Below are 17206 nucleotides of genomic sequence, written 5' to 3'. Positions count from 1 at the left end.
TTGGCTGACCCTGCGCATCCGCGCCTTCCTATTGGCTGACCCCGCGCCGCTGCGCTCCGTTTTTCACCTTCCCCCCCTGCCCCACCCACCTGATGAAGAGGTTCCGGCTGCTGCCGCCATTGCCCCGCAGCGCCGCCGTCTCCGTTGGCGCCCGGGCCTCGGGACAATTATTCCCGTTTTTTTGGGAATATCGCGGGGGGAGCGGGTGAGTGCGGATCCCTCGGGATGCTCCCGGTTCGGTTCCTGCGGGGGAAACGGGAGAGCGAGGTGGGAATGGCGTGTGCGACGCCCTGTGGTGTCCGGGTCCTCCCTCTCCTCACAGCCGGGAGCTCCGGGAGAGGGGAATTCCCCCCTGGAAAATCCTTAATCCCCATATTCCCATGAGGGAATTCCCTGAATCCCGATATTCCTTAAGGGAATTCCCCTCTGGATTTCCTTAATCCCGATATTCCCCATAAGGGAATTTCCTTCTGGATTTCCTTAATCCCGGTATTCCCATGGAAATCTCTGAGGGAGAAATTCCCTCATGGAAATCCCTTAATCCCGGTATTCCCATGGAAATCTCTGAGGGAGAAATTCCCTCATGGAAATCCCTTAATCCCGGTATTCCCATGGAAATCTTTGTGGGAGAAATTCCCTCCTGGATGTTCCCTATTCCCAATATTCCTGGATTTCCTTCATCCCGATATTCCCTGAGAGCTCTGAGAGGAATTCCCTTGGAAATCTCTTCGGGAGAAATTCCCTCATGGAAATCCCTTAATCCCGGTTTTCCATTGGAAATCTCTGAGGGGAATTCCCTCCTGGATGTTCCCTAATCCAAATATTCCCATGGAAATCTCTGATGGGAATTCACTCCCTCAGATCCCAAAATCCCATTTTTCCCCCCCTCCTTCCCAATCCCATTCCCAAATCCCATTTTTTCCCTCCCTGCTCCTTCTTTCCTTTTGATTTCCTTTCCCATTTTCCCCCTATTTTGACCTTCCCATTGCTCAAATCCATGGAAAACTCGGTGGGAAAGATCCAATCCCATCGATATTCCAGGAATTTCCTCCTTCCCAACCCTCATTTTTTTGGGAATATCCTGCTAAAATTTTCTTTCCTTTCTCTTCCAGGACAAAACCAGAGAATCATCCTAAAAATCCATGGAAAATCCAAATTATCCCAATTTCCCCTCATTTTCCTCATAATTTCCTGCAATTTCCAACCTTCCAAATCCCTTTTTTTTTTGGGGAATAACAGGAATAAAACCCATTCCAAACTTTCTCGCCTCGAGCAGGAATTTTCCATTTCCCATCCCGCATGGACAGAGAAACCTTGGATTTTTCCACCGCTTTTTTCCAGGATTTTGAGAATTCTCCGGAAGATTTTCCCGGGGATCGAGTGGATTTTATCGACAAATCCGATTCTTTCACGTATTCCCAATTTTTCCGGGATTATCTCCTTCCCAACCGTCCCTGCGTGTTCTCGGCCGAGTTCACCAAGGATTGGAGCAGTCGGAAATTCTGGGTCACTCAGGATGGGAAACCCAACCTGGAGCGGCTCCTGCAGGAATTCCAAGGTAAATCCGGGAATTTTTTCCAAATCTTAAAGGATGGAATTTATTAGGATTGAATTTTAGGAATAAAAACACAAAAAACCCCGAAATTCCAACTTTTTTCTTGATTTAATTCATGGAATTTTTTTTCCCATTTTTTTCCCATTTATTCCCAAATTTGATTTCTTATTTTGATTAAAATCAATTAAAAATCTTGGATAATTTAATGATTCCAAATCCCAAAGGATGGAGTTTTTAGGAATTAATTTTAGGGATAAAATCATAAAAAAACCCCCAAAATTCCAAGGATTTTTTTTTCCCATGGGAAACCCGACCTGGAGCGGCTCCTGCAGGAATTCCAAGGTAAATCCGGGAATTTTTTCCAAATCTTAAAGGATGGAATTTATTAGGAATTAATTTTAGGGATAAAAACACAAAAAACCCCAAAATTCCAAGGTTTTTCCTATAATATATGGAATTCTTTTCCAATTTTTTCTTGGTCTGGTTTGCAGATTCCACTGTGAAATTTATTCCCAAATTTTATTTCTTATTTCCATTAAAATCCATTAAAAACCTTGGATAAATTAATGATTCCAAACCCTAAAAGATGGAATTTATTAGGATTGAATTTTAGGGATAAAAACACAAAAAAAATTGAAATTCCAAGGTTTTTTCTTGGATTAATCTGTAGATTTTTTCCCATTTATTCCCAAATTTTATTTCTTATTTCAATTAAAATTCATCAAAAATCTTGGATAAATTAATGATTCCAAACCCTATAGGATGGAATTTATTAGGATTGAATTTTAGGGATAAAAACACAAAAAACCCTGAAATTCCAAGGTTTTTCCCTAAATATATGGAATTTTATCCCATTTTTTATTAGAAGATTCCAAGGTGAAATTTATTCCCAAATTTTATTTCTTATTTTGATAAAAACCATTAAAAATCTTGGATAATTTCATGATTCCAAATCCTATACAATGAATTTTTTAGGAATTAATTTTAGGGATAAAATCATAAAAAAACCCCAAAATTCCACGGTTTTTTTCTTCAATCCATCCAAGGATTTTTTTTCCCATGGGAAACCTGACCTGGAGCGGCTCCTGCAGGAATTCCAAGGTAAATCCGGGAATTTTTTCCAAATCTTAAAAAATGGAATTTATTAGGAATTAATTTTAGGAATAAAACCACAAAAAAACCCCGAAATTCCAATTTTTTTCTTGATTTAATTAATGGAATTTTTTTTCCCATTTTTTTCCCATTTATTCCCAAATTCTATTTCTTATTTTGATTAATTCATATTTATGAGCTTATTTGCATATTCCTTCATGTTCATGAGCACATTATTATTAATTTGCATATATGAATACATTTGCATACTCATTCACATTTATGACATCATTTGACTATTTCATGCTTAATTGGAATAATAATTCATACTTATGGCCTCATTTGAATATTTGCATAAATTAACTCATTTCAATACTTGTTTGTATATGAGGTGATTTGAATATTCATGTATTTGATGATCTCATTTGCATAATCCCTCCCATCCAGGTTCGCCTCCTCTGGCTGCCCCAGGGCTGGAATTCCGGGAATCATTCCCGGCCCCCTGCGGCTGCCGGAGCGCAATTCCCGAGGGATCTGTCCCTGATTGATTCCCTTGGGATCTCTCCCTGATTCCCAAGGGATCTCTCCCTGATTCCCATGGGATCTCTCCCTGATTCCCACTGATCTCGATTCCCATGGGATCTGTCCCCAGTTGATTCCCTCAGGATCTCTCCCTGATTCCCTCAGGATCTCTCCTCGATTCCAATGGGATCTCTCCCTGATTCCCATGGGATCTCCACCTTATTGATTCCCTTGGGATCTCTCTCTGATTCCCACAGGATCTATCCCTGATTGATTCCTCGGGATCTCTCCCTGATTCCCACGGGATCTCTCCCTGATTCCCGCTGATCTCTCCCTGATTCCCTTGGGATCTCTCCCCAATTCCCAAGGGATCTCTCCCTGATTCCCTCAGGACCTGTCCCAGATTCCTGCTGATCTCGATTTCCTCGGGATCTCTCCCTGATTCCCTCGGGATCTCTGCTCGATTCCAATGGGATCTCTCCCTGATTGATTCCCATGGGATCTCTCTCCAGTTCTCGCTGATCTCTCCCCAATTCCCACAGGATCTCTCCCCAATTTCCGCTGGTCTCTCCCTGATTCCCACGGGATCTCTCCCCAATTCCCTCGGGATCTCTCCTCGATTCCCTCGGGATCTCTCCTCGATTCCCTCGGGATCTCTCCCTGATTCCCACGGGATCTCTCCCTGATTCCCACGGGATCTCTCCCCGATTCCCTCGGGATCTCTCCTCGATTCCCTCGGGATCTCTCCTCGATTCCCTCGGGATCTCTCCTCGATTCCCGCTGATCTCTCCCTGCAGGAGCAGCCCCGGTTCCGGTGGCCAACTGTGACCGTCGGGAATACAATTCCCACCCCAAGGAGCTGCTGCCCTTCCCGGAATTTGTGGAATATTGGCGGGAATTCATCAGCAACGGGCACCGCTCCTCGCGCGGCTGCCTCTACCTCAAGGACTGGCACCTGAGCAGGTCCTTCCCAAAATTCCCACCGGGAATGTTCCCCTGGACAGGGATCCCAGGAATTCTCAGGGCTCCTTCCCCAAATTCCCACCGGGAATGTTCCCCTGGACAGGGATCCTGGGAATCCTCAGGGCTCCTTCCCAATTTTTCACTCTGGGAATGTTCTGGAATCCTCGGGGCTCCTTCCCAAATTTCTGCACCGGGAATGTTCCTCTGGACAGGGATCCAGGGAATCCTCGGGGCTCCTTCCTGAAATTCCCTCCAGGAATGTTCTCCTGGACAGGGATCCAGGGAATCGTCAGGTCTCCTTCCCAAAATTCCACTCTGGGAATGTTCTGGAATCCTTGGGGCTCCTTCCCAAATTTCCACCCCAGGAATGTTTTCCCAGAGAAGGATCCAGGGAATCCTCAGGGCCCTTCCGGGGCCGGAAGGAGCTCCAGGAGAGCCCGGGAAGGATTTGGGATCAGTCAGGGAATGGCTTCCGCTTCCTTCCTGTGGGAATTTGGGAAGGAATTCCTGTCTGGGCTGGAATTCCACAGGGTTGGAACTTTGAAGATCCCAAAAATTCTGTAATTCCAGGATTTCCAATCGCTCCAATCGGAGGCAAAGCAGGGGAGAGGAGAAAAAAAATTCCAACATTCCCTGAGGATTCCAAAAATTCCAACATTCCCTGAGGGATCTCTGAGGGATTCCCAAGCTCCGAATTCCCAAAATTCTCAATTTTCCAGGCTGCTGGCATTCCCAGTTTTTATTCCAAGCTCCATTTGGAATTGGAAATTTGATTGGAATTTCAAATTGGAATTTTATTCCAATTCCATTTGGGAAGGAATTCCTGGCTGGGAGGGGCTGGGCTGGAATTCCCTGGAATTCCCTGAATCCCTGGAAGTGGCCACGGGTGGGATGGTGGGAATGGCCCTGGGATGGGATGGGAATGGGATGATCCCAAAATCCCAAACTGGGGAAATTGGGATTGGAAGAGGGATTGGGTTTGGAATTGGAACTGGAACTGGAACTGGGATTGGAGCCAGGATTGGGATTGAGATTCAGATTGGGATTGGAATTGAAATTGGAACTGGGATTGGGATTGGGATTGGGATTGGGATTGGGATTGGGATTGGGACTGGGATTGGGATTGGGATCGGGATTGGGACTGGGATTGGGATTGGAACTGCAATTGGGATTGGGATTTGAATTTGGATTGGAAATGGGATTGGGATTTAAATTGGAACTGGGATTGGAGCTGGGATTGGGATTGAGATTCAGATTGGGATTGGAATTGGGATTGGAACTGGGATTGGGATTGGGAGTCAGATTCAGATTCAGATTGGAATTGGAACTGGGATTGGGATCAGAGTTGGGATTGGGATTGGAATTGGGATTGGAACTGGGATTGGGATTGGAAGAGGGATTGGGATTTGGATTGAGATTCAGATTGGGATTGGGATCAGGATTGGGACTGGAACTGGAATTGGAACTGGGATCAGGATTGGGATTGGGAGTGGAAATGGAATTGGGATTGAGACTGGAACTTGGATTGGGATTGGATGTGGGATTGAAATAGGGATTGGAAATGGGATTGGGATTGGAATTGAAATTGGAATTGGGATTGGGATTGGGATTGGAATAGGAATTGGGATTGAAATTGAAATTGGAACTGGAATTGCGATTGGGATTGGAACTGGAACTGGGATTGGGATTGGAACTGGGATTGGGATTCAGATCGGAGATGGGATTGGGATTTGAATTGGGATTGAAAATGGGATTGGGATTGGGATTCATATTGGAATTGGAACTGGGATCAGGATTGGGATTGGGATCAGAGTTGGGATTGGGATCAGGACTGGGACTGGGATTGGGACCGGGATTGGGACCGGGATTGGGACCGGGATTGGGATTGGGATTATTCCGTGGCTCTGTTGGATTTGGGATCCTTGATTATCCATCAGCTTTTCTGGGAAATTCCCGCTCCTCCCAATTCCCTTCTCCCGCCTCTGCTTTTCCTCCTCCAGCTGCCAAAGAACCTTGGGAAGGAATTTTCCCCATGGGAATGGGGAGGAGCCGGAATTCCCAAAAAATCCACCACTCCCCCTAAATCCCTGGAATTACCCCAAACCAGCTCGGAACAACCCCAGGATAGAAAAAAAACCCGGGATGAGCTCCAGAACCCTCCCCCAAATTCCACCCTAAAGGATCCTCGGGAATTTGGGATCCCGCTTTTCCGAGCTCCTTGTGTTTTCCAGAGCTTTCCCGGAGCGGGAATTTTACAGCATTCCCGTGTATTTTTCCTCGGATTGGCTCAATGAATATTGGGATGCCGTGGGCGCCGACGATTTCCGCTTCGTCTACATGGGACCCAAGGGATCCTGGTAAGGCTCCGATCCCGGAAAATTCCCGCTTTTCCAGCCGGATATCCCAAAAAATTCCTGTTATCCCGGGGAGGGAAGAGGGAAAAACCCAAATTCTCCTCCAAAAACGATCCCGGGAATTGTGAAATTCCCTCGGGATCGGCCGCTCGGAACGCGCGGGGAGAATTCCGGAGTTTTCCAGGTGAAAATTCCAGCCCGGAGTTGGTTCTGGAATTGGGATTTGGGGGGGGTTTTGATGGGAATTCTCGGTCCTTGAGGAATTTTTTGGGATAAATTAAAAAGGATAGAAAATGTTCCGTTATCCAGCCGGAATTCCAAGAGGAATTTTGGGATCGGGATGGATCCAGTGGCTTTTTAAGGACTCGATAATCCAATCAAAAGAATCCAAACGCCCTAATCCAACGGAAATTCCATGAGGAATTTTGGGATCAGTGTCCCTATAATGGCTTTAACAGCCCAAAATGCATAATCCAATTCCATGAGGAATTTTGGGATTGGAATGGATCCAATGGCTTTTTAATAGCCCAAATTCCACAATCCAGCCAAAATTCCAGGAGGAATTTCAGGATCAGGATGGATCCAGTGGCTTTAACACCCCAAACTCCATAATCCAATGGATTTTCCATGAGGAATTTTGGGATCAGTATCCCTATAAATGCCTCTTAATAGCCAAAAATCCATAATCCAATGGATTTTCCATGAGGAATTTTGGGATTGGGATGGATCCAGTGGCTTCAACAGCCCAAACTCCACATTCCAACCGAAATTCCATGAGGAATTTGGGGATCAGTATCCTTAAAGGGACTTTTCAACAGCCCAAACTCCATAATCCAATGGATTTCCCATGAGGAATTTTGGGATCGGGATCCCTTTAATGGCTTTGACAGCCCAAACTCTGTAATCCAACGGATTTTCATGAAGAATTTCGGGATTGGGATGGATCCAATGACTTTTTAATAGCCTGAACTCCATAATCCAATGGAAATTCCTCATGGAATTTTGGGATCCACCCCTGTTTCTCAACCGCTCAAATCGGAATTTTTCGGGATCTCTTCCCTCTCCATCCCATTCCCGATTTTTCCCAGGACTCCGTTCCACGCCGACGTTTTCCGCTCCTACAGTTGGTCGGCCAACGTGTGCGGCCGGAAGCGCTGGCTGCTGTATCCGCCGGGAGAGGAGCGATTCCTCACGGATATCCACGGGAATCTCCCCTTCGACCTCACGGCTCCGGAATTCCGGGATCCGCGGATTTATCCGCGCTCCGGCCGCGCCCGAGCCCCTCTGGAGATCATCCAGGAAGCCGGAGAGATCGTCTTCGTTCCCAGCGGGTGGCACCACCAGGTGCACAACCTGGTGAGGGAATTCCCGCCGGGAATCGGGAATTTGGGAATGGGAATTCCGGGTTTTTGGAGGATCCGCGGGGAAAAGGTGGAACGGGAGGTTTTGGGATGGGTTTTTTTCCCGGAGATTTTCCGTGTTTGGAAGGAGTTTGGGTGAGGATTGGTGCGCTCTGGGATGATCCTTAAGGTGCTTTTCCCAACCAAATAATTCCAGGAATTCCATGGTATTCCAGGAATTCCGTGGTATTCCAGGAATTGGGGTGAGCAGGAGGAAAAAGAAGAGGAAATGTTGGAAATCCTTCCCAGGAAGGAGAAATTCCAGCTTGGAGCACCCTGGAATATTGGGAATGGGATGATCCTTAAGGTGCTTTTCCAGCCAAATAACTCCAGGAATTCCATGGTATTCCAGGAATTCCATGGTTTTCCAGGAATTCCGTGGTATTCCAGGAATTGGGAGGAAAAAGAAAAGGAAAAGTCAGAAATCCTTCCCAGGAAGGAGAAATTCCAGCTTGGAGCGCTCTGGGATGATCCTTAAGGTGCTTTCCCAACTAAATAATTCCAGGAATTCCGTGGTATTCCAGGAATTGGGAGGAAAAAGAAGAGGAAATTCCATCTTGGAGCGCTTTGGAATATTTGGAATGGGATGATCCTTAGGGTGCTTTTCCAGCCAAATAATTCCAAGAATTCCGTGCTATTCCAGGAATTCCATGGTTTTCCAGGAATTCCATGGTATTCCAGGAATTGGGGTGAGCAGGAGGAAAAAGAAGAGGAAAAGTCAGAAATCCTTCCCAGGAAGGAGAAATTCCAGCTTGGAGCGCTCTGGGATGATCCTTAGGGTGCTTTTCCAGCCAAATAATTCCAGGAATTCCATGGTATTCCAGGAATTGGGAGGAAAAAGAAGACGAAATTCCAGCTTGGAGCGCTCTGGAATATTTGGAATGGGATGATCCTTAAGGTCTTTTCCCAGCCAAACCATTCCAGGAATTCCTTGGCACGGAATTGGGGTGAGGGAGAGGAAAATCCCGGGAAAAAAAGAGGAGGAAATGTTGGAAATCCTTCCCAGGAAGGAGAAATTCCAGCTTGGAGCAGCCTGGAATAGCGGGAATTGTCCCTGTCCATGGATCCCTTCCATCCCAAATCTTTCTGGGATCATCCCATGGAATTCTGGGATGTTCAAAGCACCAAAATCTCCTTGGGCCACTGGAATTCCAGAGCGAATTCCATGGGAAAAGCCGCCTGCTTCCCATATTCCCGCTTTTTTTGGCGGGAAATTCCTCAGGAATGGGATCCTGGATGAGCCAGAGCCGGGGGGAGCTGAGAATCCCGGGAATTGGGATGGGATCGGGGCCAATTAAGGAAAAATTCCATGGAATTCCATGGAAAGGAGCAGCGCTGCCCTCTCCCCTCCCCCGCCTTCTCCCACCCCTCGGATTTTTTGGGAATTTGGGATCGTTTGGGTCGTTCCAAGACTTGGAAAAAGGAATTTCCCAGGATTTCAATGCCAGGGAATCCTTTCCCTTCTCAAGAACTGGAATTTTGGAGGAGAAAATTCCTTTTTATTATCCCTAATAAATTAATTAGTGATTAATCATTAATTATCCAGGGGTTTTTCCCTAATTTTTGGGGGAATCAGGGACATTTGGGATTTCTAAGGAAGGAATTTCCCAGGATTTTGATTCCTTTCCCTTCTCAAGAACAGAAACTTTGGAGTGACATTTCCATATTATGATCCCTAATAAATCAATTAGCGATTAATCATTAATTATCTGTGGATTTTCCCTAATTTTTTTGGGAATCAGGGAGTCAGGGAATTTGGGAATCAGGGTTCCTAAAGAAGGAATTTCCCAGGATTTTGATACCGGGGAATCCTTTCCCTTCTCAAGAACAGAAATTTTGGATCGACAATTCCATCTCATCACACCTAATAAACCAATTAGTGATTAATCATTAATTAATTGTGGGTTTTCCCTAATTTAATTGGGAATCAGGGAGTCAGGGAATGAATTTGGGAATCAGGGTTCCTAAAGAAGGAATTTCCCAGGATTTTGATTCCTTTCCCTTCTCAAGAACAGAAATTTCAGAGCAGCAGAAATTTCTCAACAACAGAAATTTTGGTTTGACAATTCCATCTTATCACCCCTAATAATCCAATTAGTGATTAATCATTAATTATCAATGGATTATCCAAATTTTTGGGGGGAGAATCAGGGAATTTGGGAATCAGGGTTCCTAAGGAAGGAATTTCCCAGGATTTTGTTTCCCTTCTCAACAACAGAAATTTCGGCGCAACAATTCCATCTCATCACCCCTAATAAATTAATTAGTGACTAATCATTAATTATCTATCAATTATCCCAAATTTTGGGGGGGATTTAGGGATATTTTGGGGTTCCTAAATAAGGAATTTCCCAGGATTTTGATTCCTTTCCCTTCTCAGGAACAGGAATTTTGGATCCACAATTCCATTTTATAATCCCTAATAAATTAATTAGCGATTAATTAGCGATTAATTACCCAGTGTTTCCCGTGCAGGAGGACACCATCTCCATCAACCACAACTGGCTGAACATTTGGCAGCATTTTGGGAATCGGGGACGTTTTGGGTTGCTCAGGAACAGGAATTTCGGATCCACAATTCCATCTCATCACCCCTAATAAATCAATTAGCGACTAATCATTAATTATCCATGGGTTTTCCCTAATTTAATTGGGAATCAGGGAGTCAGGGAGTGAATTTGGGAATCAGGGTTCCTAAAGAGGGAATTTCCCAGGATTTTGATACCGGGGAATCCTTTCCCTTCTCAAGAACAGAAATTTTGGATCAACAATTCCATCTCATCACCCCTAATAAATTAATTAGTGATTAGTCACTAATTATCCGTGGGTTTTCCCAATTTTTTTTGGTAATTAGGGACATTTTGGGGTTCCTAAAGAAGAAATTTCCCAGGATTTTGATTCCTTTCCCTTCTCAAGAACAGAAATTTTGGAGCAACAATTCCATAGTATGATCCCTAATAAACCAATTAGTGATTAATTGTTAATTATCTGTGGATTATCCCAACTTTTTCAGGGGAATTTAGGGACATTTTTGGGTTCCTGAATAAGGAATTTCCCAGGATTTCGATTCCTGTCCCTTCTCAAGAAGGAGAAATTTCAGAGCAGTAGAAATTTCGTCGCAACAATTCCATCTCATCACCCCTAATTAATTAATTAGCGATTAATTAACGATTAATTACCCGGTGTTTCCCGGGCAGGAGAACACCATCTCCATCAACCACAACTGGCTGAACATTTGGCAGCATTTTGGGAATCGGGGACGTTTTGGGTTGCTCAGGAACGGGAATTTCGGATCCACAATTCCATCTCATCACCCCTAATAAATTAATTAGCGATTAATTAAGGATTAATTACCCGGTGTTTCCTGGGCAGGAGGACACCATCTCCATCAACCACAACTGGCTGAACGGCTGCAGCGTGGGGCGGATGTGGCGCTTCCTGCGGGAGGAGCTGGGGGCCGTGCGCCGGGAGCTGAGCCGCTGGCACGGCCCCGACCGCCACGACCCCCTCCAGTGCCAGGTGCGGAATATCCCGGAATTCCGGGAATTCCGGGAATTCTCCCGGCCGGAATTTTCCCTCTTTTGAAGGAAGGAGGAGTGGAGTTTTGGTTTTTTGTTTTATTTTGTTTTTATTTTTGTTTTTGTTTTTGTTTTCTTTTGTTTTGGCAGGAAATGTTCCTGATAAAAGTTTGGGGAATTGGTTGGGAAAGTGGGAAATTTTGGGATGGGGAAAAGTGGGAATGTGCAGCTGGAGAAGGGAAAATTCCAGGGAGAAATCATAGAGATCCTTCTGGAGATTAAAAAAAGCATTTTTGCACAAAATCCCGGAATTCTGACCCAAAAACCTGGAATTCTGACCCTAAATCCAGGAATTCTGACCCAAAATCCTGGAATTCTGACCTTAAATCCAGGAATTCCAACCCAAAATCCCGGAATTGCAACCCAAAATCCCAGAATTCCCACCCAAAATCCCGGAATTCTGACCCAAAATCTGAGAATTCCCACCCAAAATCCTTGAATTCAGACCCAAAATTCTGACCCAAAATCTGGGAATTCCCACCCAAAATCCCGGAATTCCCACCCAAAATCCCGGAATTGCCACCCAAAATCCCGGAATTCTGACCCATAATCTGGGAATTCCCACCCAAAATCCCAGAATTCCCACCCAAAATCCCAGAATTCCCACAGTTATTTCTGGAATTCCCACCCAAAACCCGGGAGTTCCCTCCCAGAATCCCAGAATTCCAACCCAAAATCCCAGAATTCCGACCCAAATTCTGGGAATTCCCCCCCTAAATCCCAGAATTCCCACCCAAAATCCCCAAATTCTGACCCAAAATCCTGGAATTCCCACCCAAAATCTGAGAATTCCCACCCAAAATCCCGGAATTCTGACCCATAATCTGGGAATTCCCACCCAAAATCCCAGAATTCCCACCCAAAATCCTGGAATTGCCACCCAAAATCCCAGAATTCCCACCCAAAATTCCAGAATTCCCCCCCAAAATCCCAGAATTCCCACCCAAAATCTGGGAATTCCCACAGTTAATTCTGGAATTCCCACCCAAAATTCCAGAATTCCCACCCAAAATCCTGGAATTGCCACCCAAAATCCCAGAAGTGCCACAGTTAATTCTGGAATTCCCACCCAAAACCTGGGAGTTCCCTCCCAGAATCCCAGAATTCCAACCCAAAATCCCGGAATTCCCTCCCAAAATCCCTGAATTCCCTCCCAGAATCCCCAAATTCTGACCCAAAGTCTGGGAATCCTGACCCAAAATCCCGGAATTGCCACCGAATTCCGGAAAAGCTGGAGAGGGATTTGGGATAAAGGCTGGAATGAGCGGGAATGGCTTCCCATGGAATTCCCGTGGGATCTTGGGAAGGAATTCCTGACTGGGATGGAATTCCCATTTATATTATTAATTATTTATAGATCTATTTCAATTACTTTATAATATATTAATTACATATAATTACTACATTATTAATGTAGCATTGCTATTTTATTAATATTATTACTAATAATTATTGATAATTAAGAAGAAATATCAATTGCTAATCCTTATTATTAATTGTTGATAATTAATTGACATGTGATTATATACATTTATTTCTATTAATTTACAGGAATTCTAAATATTATTAGTAATTACATTCACAAATAATAATATTAATAATAGATATTAGTAGTAATTATTAGCAATAATGGCTAATAAATATTAATTGATGTGTGATTTATATACATTTATTTCTATTAATTTGCAGAAATAAATATAATTATTATTAATAATAGTAATATTAGATAACTGATACTACTAATAAAAATATTGTTATTAGTTATTAATTTTCATTAATAATAAATATTAATATATAATTTATATCCATTTGTTTATATTAATTCACAGAAATTGTGGTTATTATTATATAATTATTGTCATTATCGTTATTATCATTATCATTATTATCACTGTTATTATTATTATTAATATAATATTATATTATATAATATTATATAATATAATATAATATTATATTATATTATATTATATTATATTATATTATATTATATTATATTATATTATATTATATTATATTATATTATATTATATTATGATATAGCAATAATAATATAGTAATAATAATATTAGCGTAATAATATCAATATTATCATGTTAATATATTAATAATAATTAATATTAATGATAGTGTGATACTATCTTAATAATAATAGTAATAATAAGAGTAATAGTAATAATGGTAATAATAGTAATAATGGCAATAGTAGTAATAGTAAAAATGCTATTAATGCTATTAATTCTATTAATAATATTAATATTATTATTTAAATAATAATATTAATATTAATTATTAATAGAATAAATATAATTATATAATGGTAATGATATGATGATGATGATGATGATGATGATGATGATAATAATAATAATAATAATAATAATAATAATAATTTAATTTAATTTAACCCAATTCTCCCCCATTCCAGCCGGGATTTTCCCCTCTCTCATTCCCAATCCCTTTTCCCTTTTTTCCAGCTGCTGCTGAAATCCTGCACCGGCATCGACTTCCCGGAATTCTACAACTTCCTGCGGCTGCTGGCCGAGAGCCGCCTGGCGCTGCTGGAAAACCGGGAATGCTCATCCTGGGAAAATTCCCCCGGATCCGCAACCGGCCTGGGAACGCCGCAGAATTCCCAAAGTTCTGTTCCCGCCTTGGAAACTCCCCAGAATTCCCAAGGATCCGTTCCCACTTTGGGAACTCCCCAGAATTCCCAAAAATCCGTTCTCAGCCTGAATTCCCAAAGTTCTGTTCCCACCCTGGAAACTCCCCAGAATTCCCAAGAATCTGTTCCCATGTTGGAAACTCCACAGAATTCCCAAAGTTCTGTTCCCACCCTGGGAATTCCCCAGAATTCCCAAAATTCTGTTCCTGCCTTGGAAATTCCGCAGAATTCCCAAGGTTCTGTTTCCACCTTGGAAACTCCACAGAATTCCCAAAGTTCTGTTCCCAGCCTGAATTCCCACGGCTCCGTTCCCACTTTAGGAATTCCCCAGAATTCCCAAGAATCTGTTCCCAGCCTGGAAACTCCACAGAATTCCCGAGGATCCATTCCCACCTTGGAAACTCCCCAGAATTCCCAAAGTTCTGTTCCCACCCTGGGAATTCCCCAGAATTCCCAAAATTCTGTTCCCAGTTTGGAAACGCTGCAGAATTCCCAAAATTCTGTATCTGGCCTGGAAATTCCACAGAATTCCCAAAGTTCTGTTCCCACCCTGGAAACTCCCCAGAATTCCCGAAGTTCTGTTCCCAGCCAGAATTCCCAAAGTTCTGTTCCCAGCCAGCATTCCCGCGGCTCCGTTCCGGCGTTGGGAATTCCTGATGCCGTGTTTGACCTGCAGCGTTTGGCCGCGGTGCTTCGCTCCTTCATCGCCAACCGGGAATTCCAGCGGCTCCCGGCCCCTTCTCCGCCCCCTCCGGAGCTGCTCCGGAGGCTGGAAAAGGCCTTGGACACCGCCCTGCTGGGAATTCCCCATTCCCGACATTCCCGAGATTCCCAAGATTCCCAATTCCCGGAGGAATTCGGGAAAAGCCGTCCCAGCTGAAGGAAAATCCCAGGGTTTTTTTACGGATTCTAAAAAAAATTCCCTCCTCTGGTGTTGGAATGATGGGAATTCCACGCCTTTTCCGGGAGCAGCTGAGGAATTCTGTGGAATTCCATGGAATTTGTGGAATTTAATGGAATTCTTGTTGAATTTAGTGGAATTTCATGGAATTTCATGGAATTTGTGGAATTTCATGGAATTCCTGTTGAAGCCGGAGCTGGAAGCAGCAATGGACACGGGAATTCCCAATTTTCCCGCCTTTATTCCAAAGATTTGGAGCTTTAATCCAACAGAAATTCGGGAATGAGGGAGAAATTCCCACAGTTTGGAGGAATTCGGGAAAACCCATCCAAGCTGAAGGAAAATCCTGGATTTTTTTACAGATTCTGAAAAAAATTCCCTCCTCTGGTGTTGGAATGACGGGAATTCTGTGACTTTTCCAGGTGCAGCTGATGAATTCCGTGGAATTCCATGGAATTTGTGGAATTTAATGGAATTCTTGTTGAATTTAGTGGAATTTCATGGAATTTGTGGAATTTTGTGGAATTCCATGGAATTTGTGGAATTTCATGGAATTCTTGTTGAATTTAGTGGAATTCCATGGAATTTGTGGAATTTCGTGGAATTCTTGTTGAATTTAGTGGAATTTCATGGAATTTGTGGAATTTAATGGAATTCTTGTTGGAGCTGGAGCTGGAAGCAGTGATGAACACGGCCCTGCTGGGAATTCCCGATTTTCCCACCTTTATTCCAAAGGATTTGGAGCTTTAATCCAACGGAAATTCGGGAATGAGGGAGAAATTCCCAGAGTTCGGAGGAATTTGGGAAAACCCATCCAAGCTGAAGGAAAATCCTGGATTTTTTTACGGATTCTGAGCCTCGCTCAGGGAAAAAATTCCCTGTGGATCAAACCTGGAAGAGGAAAAACGGGAATTCCTGAGCTCTCCCAGCTCCAGCTTTTCCAGCTTTTTTTTTTTTTGGGAATTCCTGCTGAATTCCATGGAATTCCCTGGAATCCGGAGCTGGGTTTGGCTCTTCCAAAGGTAAATTCCATGAAATTGAGAATTTTTTCCATGAAAATTCCATTGGGGATCGATTGCATGAAAAACTCGGAGCCGAATCTGGCTGGAATCATCCTGAGAAAAAATGGGAATGGGAAAATTGGGAATTCCCACCCGGAATTCCATCGGATTTTCCCAGGGGAGCTTCCCCTTCCTGCTTTTCCTTGGAAAAATCGAAAAGCTGGAAGCACAAAAGGCCGGAGCTAAAAAAACTTGGAATTTTGGGAAGTTTTAGGAAGCGGAACCGGGAATCCGCCTCGTTTTCCAGAGAATTCCTTGGATTTTTTATCCAGTTTTCCAATGGGGAATTTGAGGTTTTTATTCCCAAGAAATCTCGAGGTGTTTAATGGAGAAAATTCCCGGATTCCTGGGAAGAATTCCAAAGGAAAATTGGGAATAAGGAGCACGCGGAGCCTGGAATTACTTCGGAATTCCCGGAGTTTTATTTAAATAAAAATTCCTGGTGAAATTCCCGTGGGATTCTCGGGTTTGTTTTGGTGATTCCGGGGGTTTTTATGGAAGTTGGGAAAATGGGAGGGAAAACTGGGGAAGGTTGTTTTTCCAGGAAAAATTCCTGTGGAAAATGACAAAAATTCTGGGAAAAATGAAAAAATTTCTTGGGAAAAATAAAAAAAAAAAAAATCCTGGGAAAAATGACAAAAATTCTTGGGAAAATAAAAAACAAATCCAGGGAAAAATGAAAAAATTCTGGGGAAAAATATAAAAATTCAGGAAAAATTAAAAATTCCTGGGAAAAATGAAAAAAAAAATCTGGGGAAAATGACAAAAATCCTTTGGAAAAATGAAAAAATTCCAGGGAAAAATGACAAAATCCTGGGGAAAAATTACAAAATTCTGGGAAAAATGGAAAATTCCTTGGGAAAATAAAAAAAAAAATCCTGGGAAAAATGACAAAAATTTCCTGGGAAAATAAAACAATTCCTGGAAAAAATGGTAAAATCCCAATGGAAAAATTACAGAAATCCCTTGGAAAAATTAAAAAAAAAAAAAAATCCTGGGAAAAATGGAAAAAATCTGGGAAAAAATGGAAAATTCCTGGGAAAAATGAGAAAAATCCTCAGGAAAATAAAAAAAAAATCCTGGAAAAATGTAAAAAATCCTTGGAAAAATAAAAA

General features: G+C 42.9%; 1 protein-coding gene across 7 annotated transcripts; it reads left to right on the top strand.

Annotated features, from left to right (window-relative positions):
• Positions 1–78: 78 nt before the first annotated feature.
• JMJD4 (jumonji domain containing 4) lies at positions 79–17203 on the top strand. Of its 7 annotated transcripts, none has more exons than XR_009276745.1 (8): positions 92–267; positions 1113–1558; positions 3967–4132; positions 6364–6489; positions 7575–7842; positions 11259–11405; positions 13942–15113; positions 15165–17203. XR_009276745.1 is itself a non-coding variant. In XM_058830444.1 (8 exons), the coding sequence occupies exons 2-8, from the start codon at positions 1300–1302 to the stop codon at positions 15007–15009; spliced, it is 1929 nt and encodes a 642-aa protein (XP_058686427.1). In that variant the 5' UTR covers positions 92–267; positions 1113–1299; the 3' UTR covers positions 15010–17203. The 7 variants fall into 7 exon arrangements, 6 of the variants coding, with proteins under 6 accessions (XP_058686424.1, XP_058686425.1, XP_058686427.1 ...); XM_058830444.1 differs by having other exon boundaries at positions 13942–14365; positions 14471–17203; XM_058830443.1 differs by having other exon boundaries at positions 13942–14404; positions 14471–17203.
• Positions 17204–17206: the final 3 nt, after the last annotated feature.

Source organism: Poecile atricapillus, chromosome 2 (assembly GCF_030490865.1).
Source record: "Poecile atricapillus isolate bPoeAtr1 chromosome 2, bPoeAtr1.hap1, whole genome shotgun sequence".
Classification (NCBI taxonomy): domain Eukaryota; kingdom Metazoa; phylum Chordata; class Aves; order Passeriformes; family Paridae; genus Poecile; species Poecile atricapillus.
Note: the sequence above shows the minus strand (reverse complement) of the source record. Positions and strands in the feature narration are given on the sequence as shown.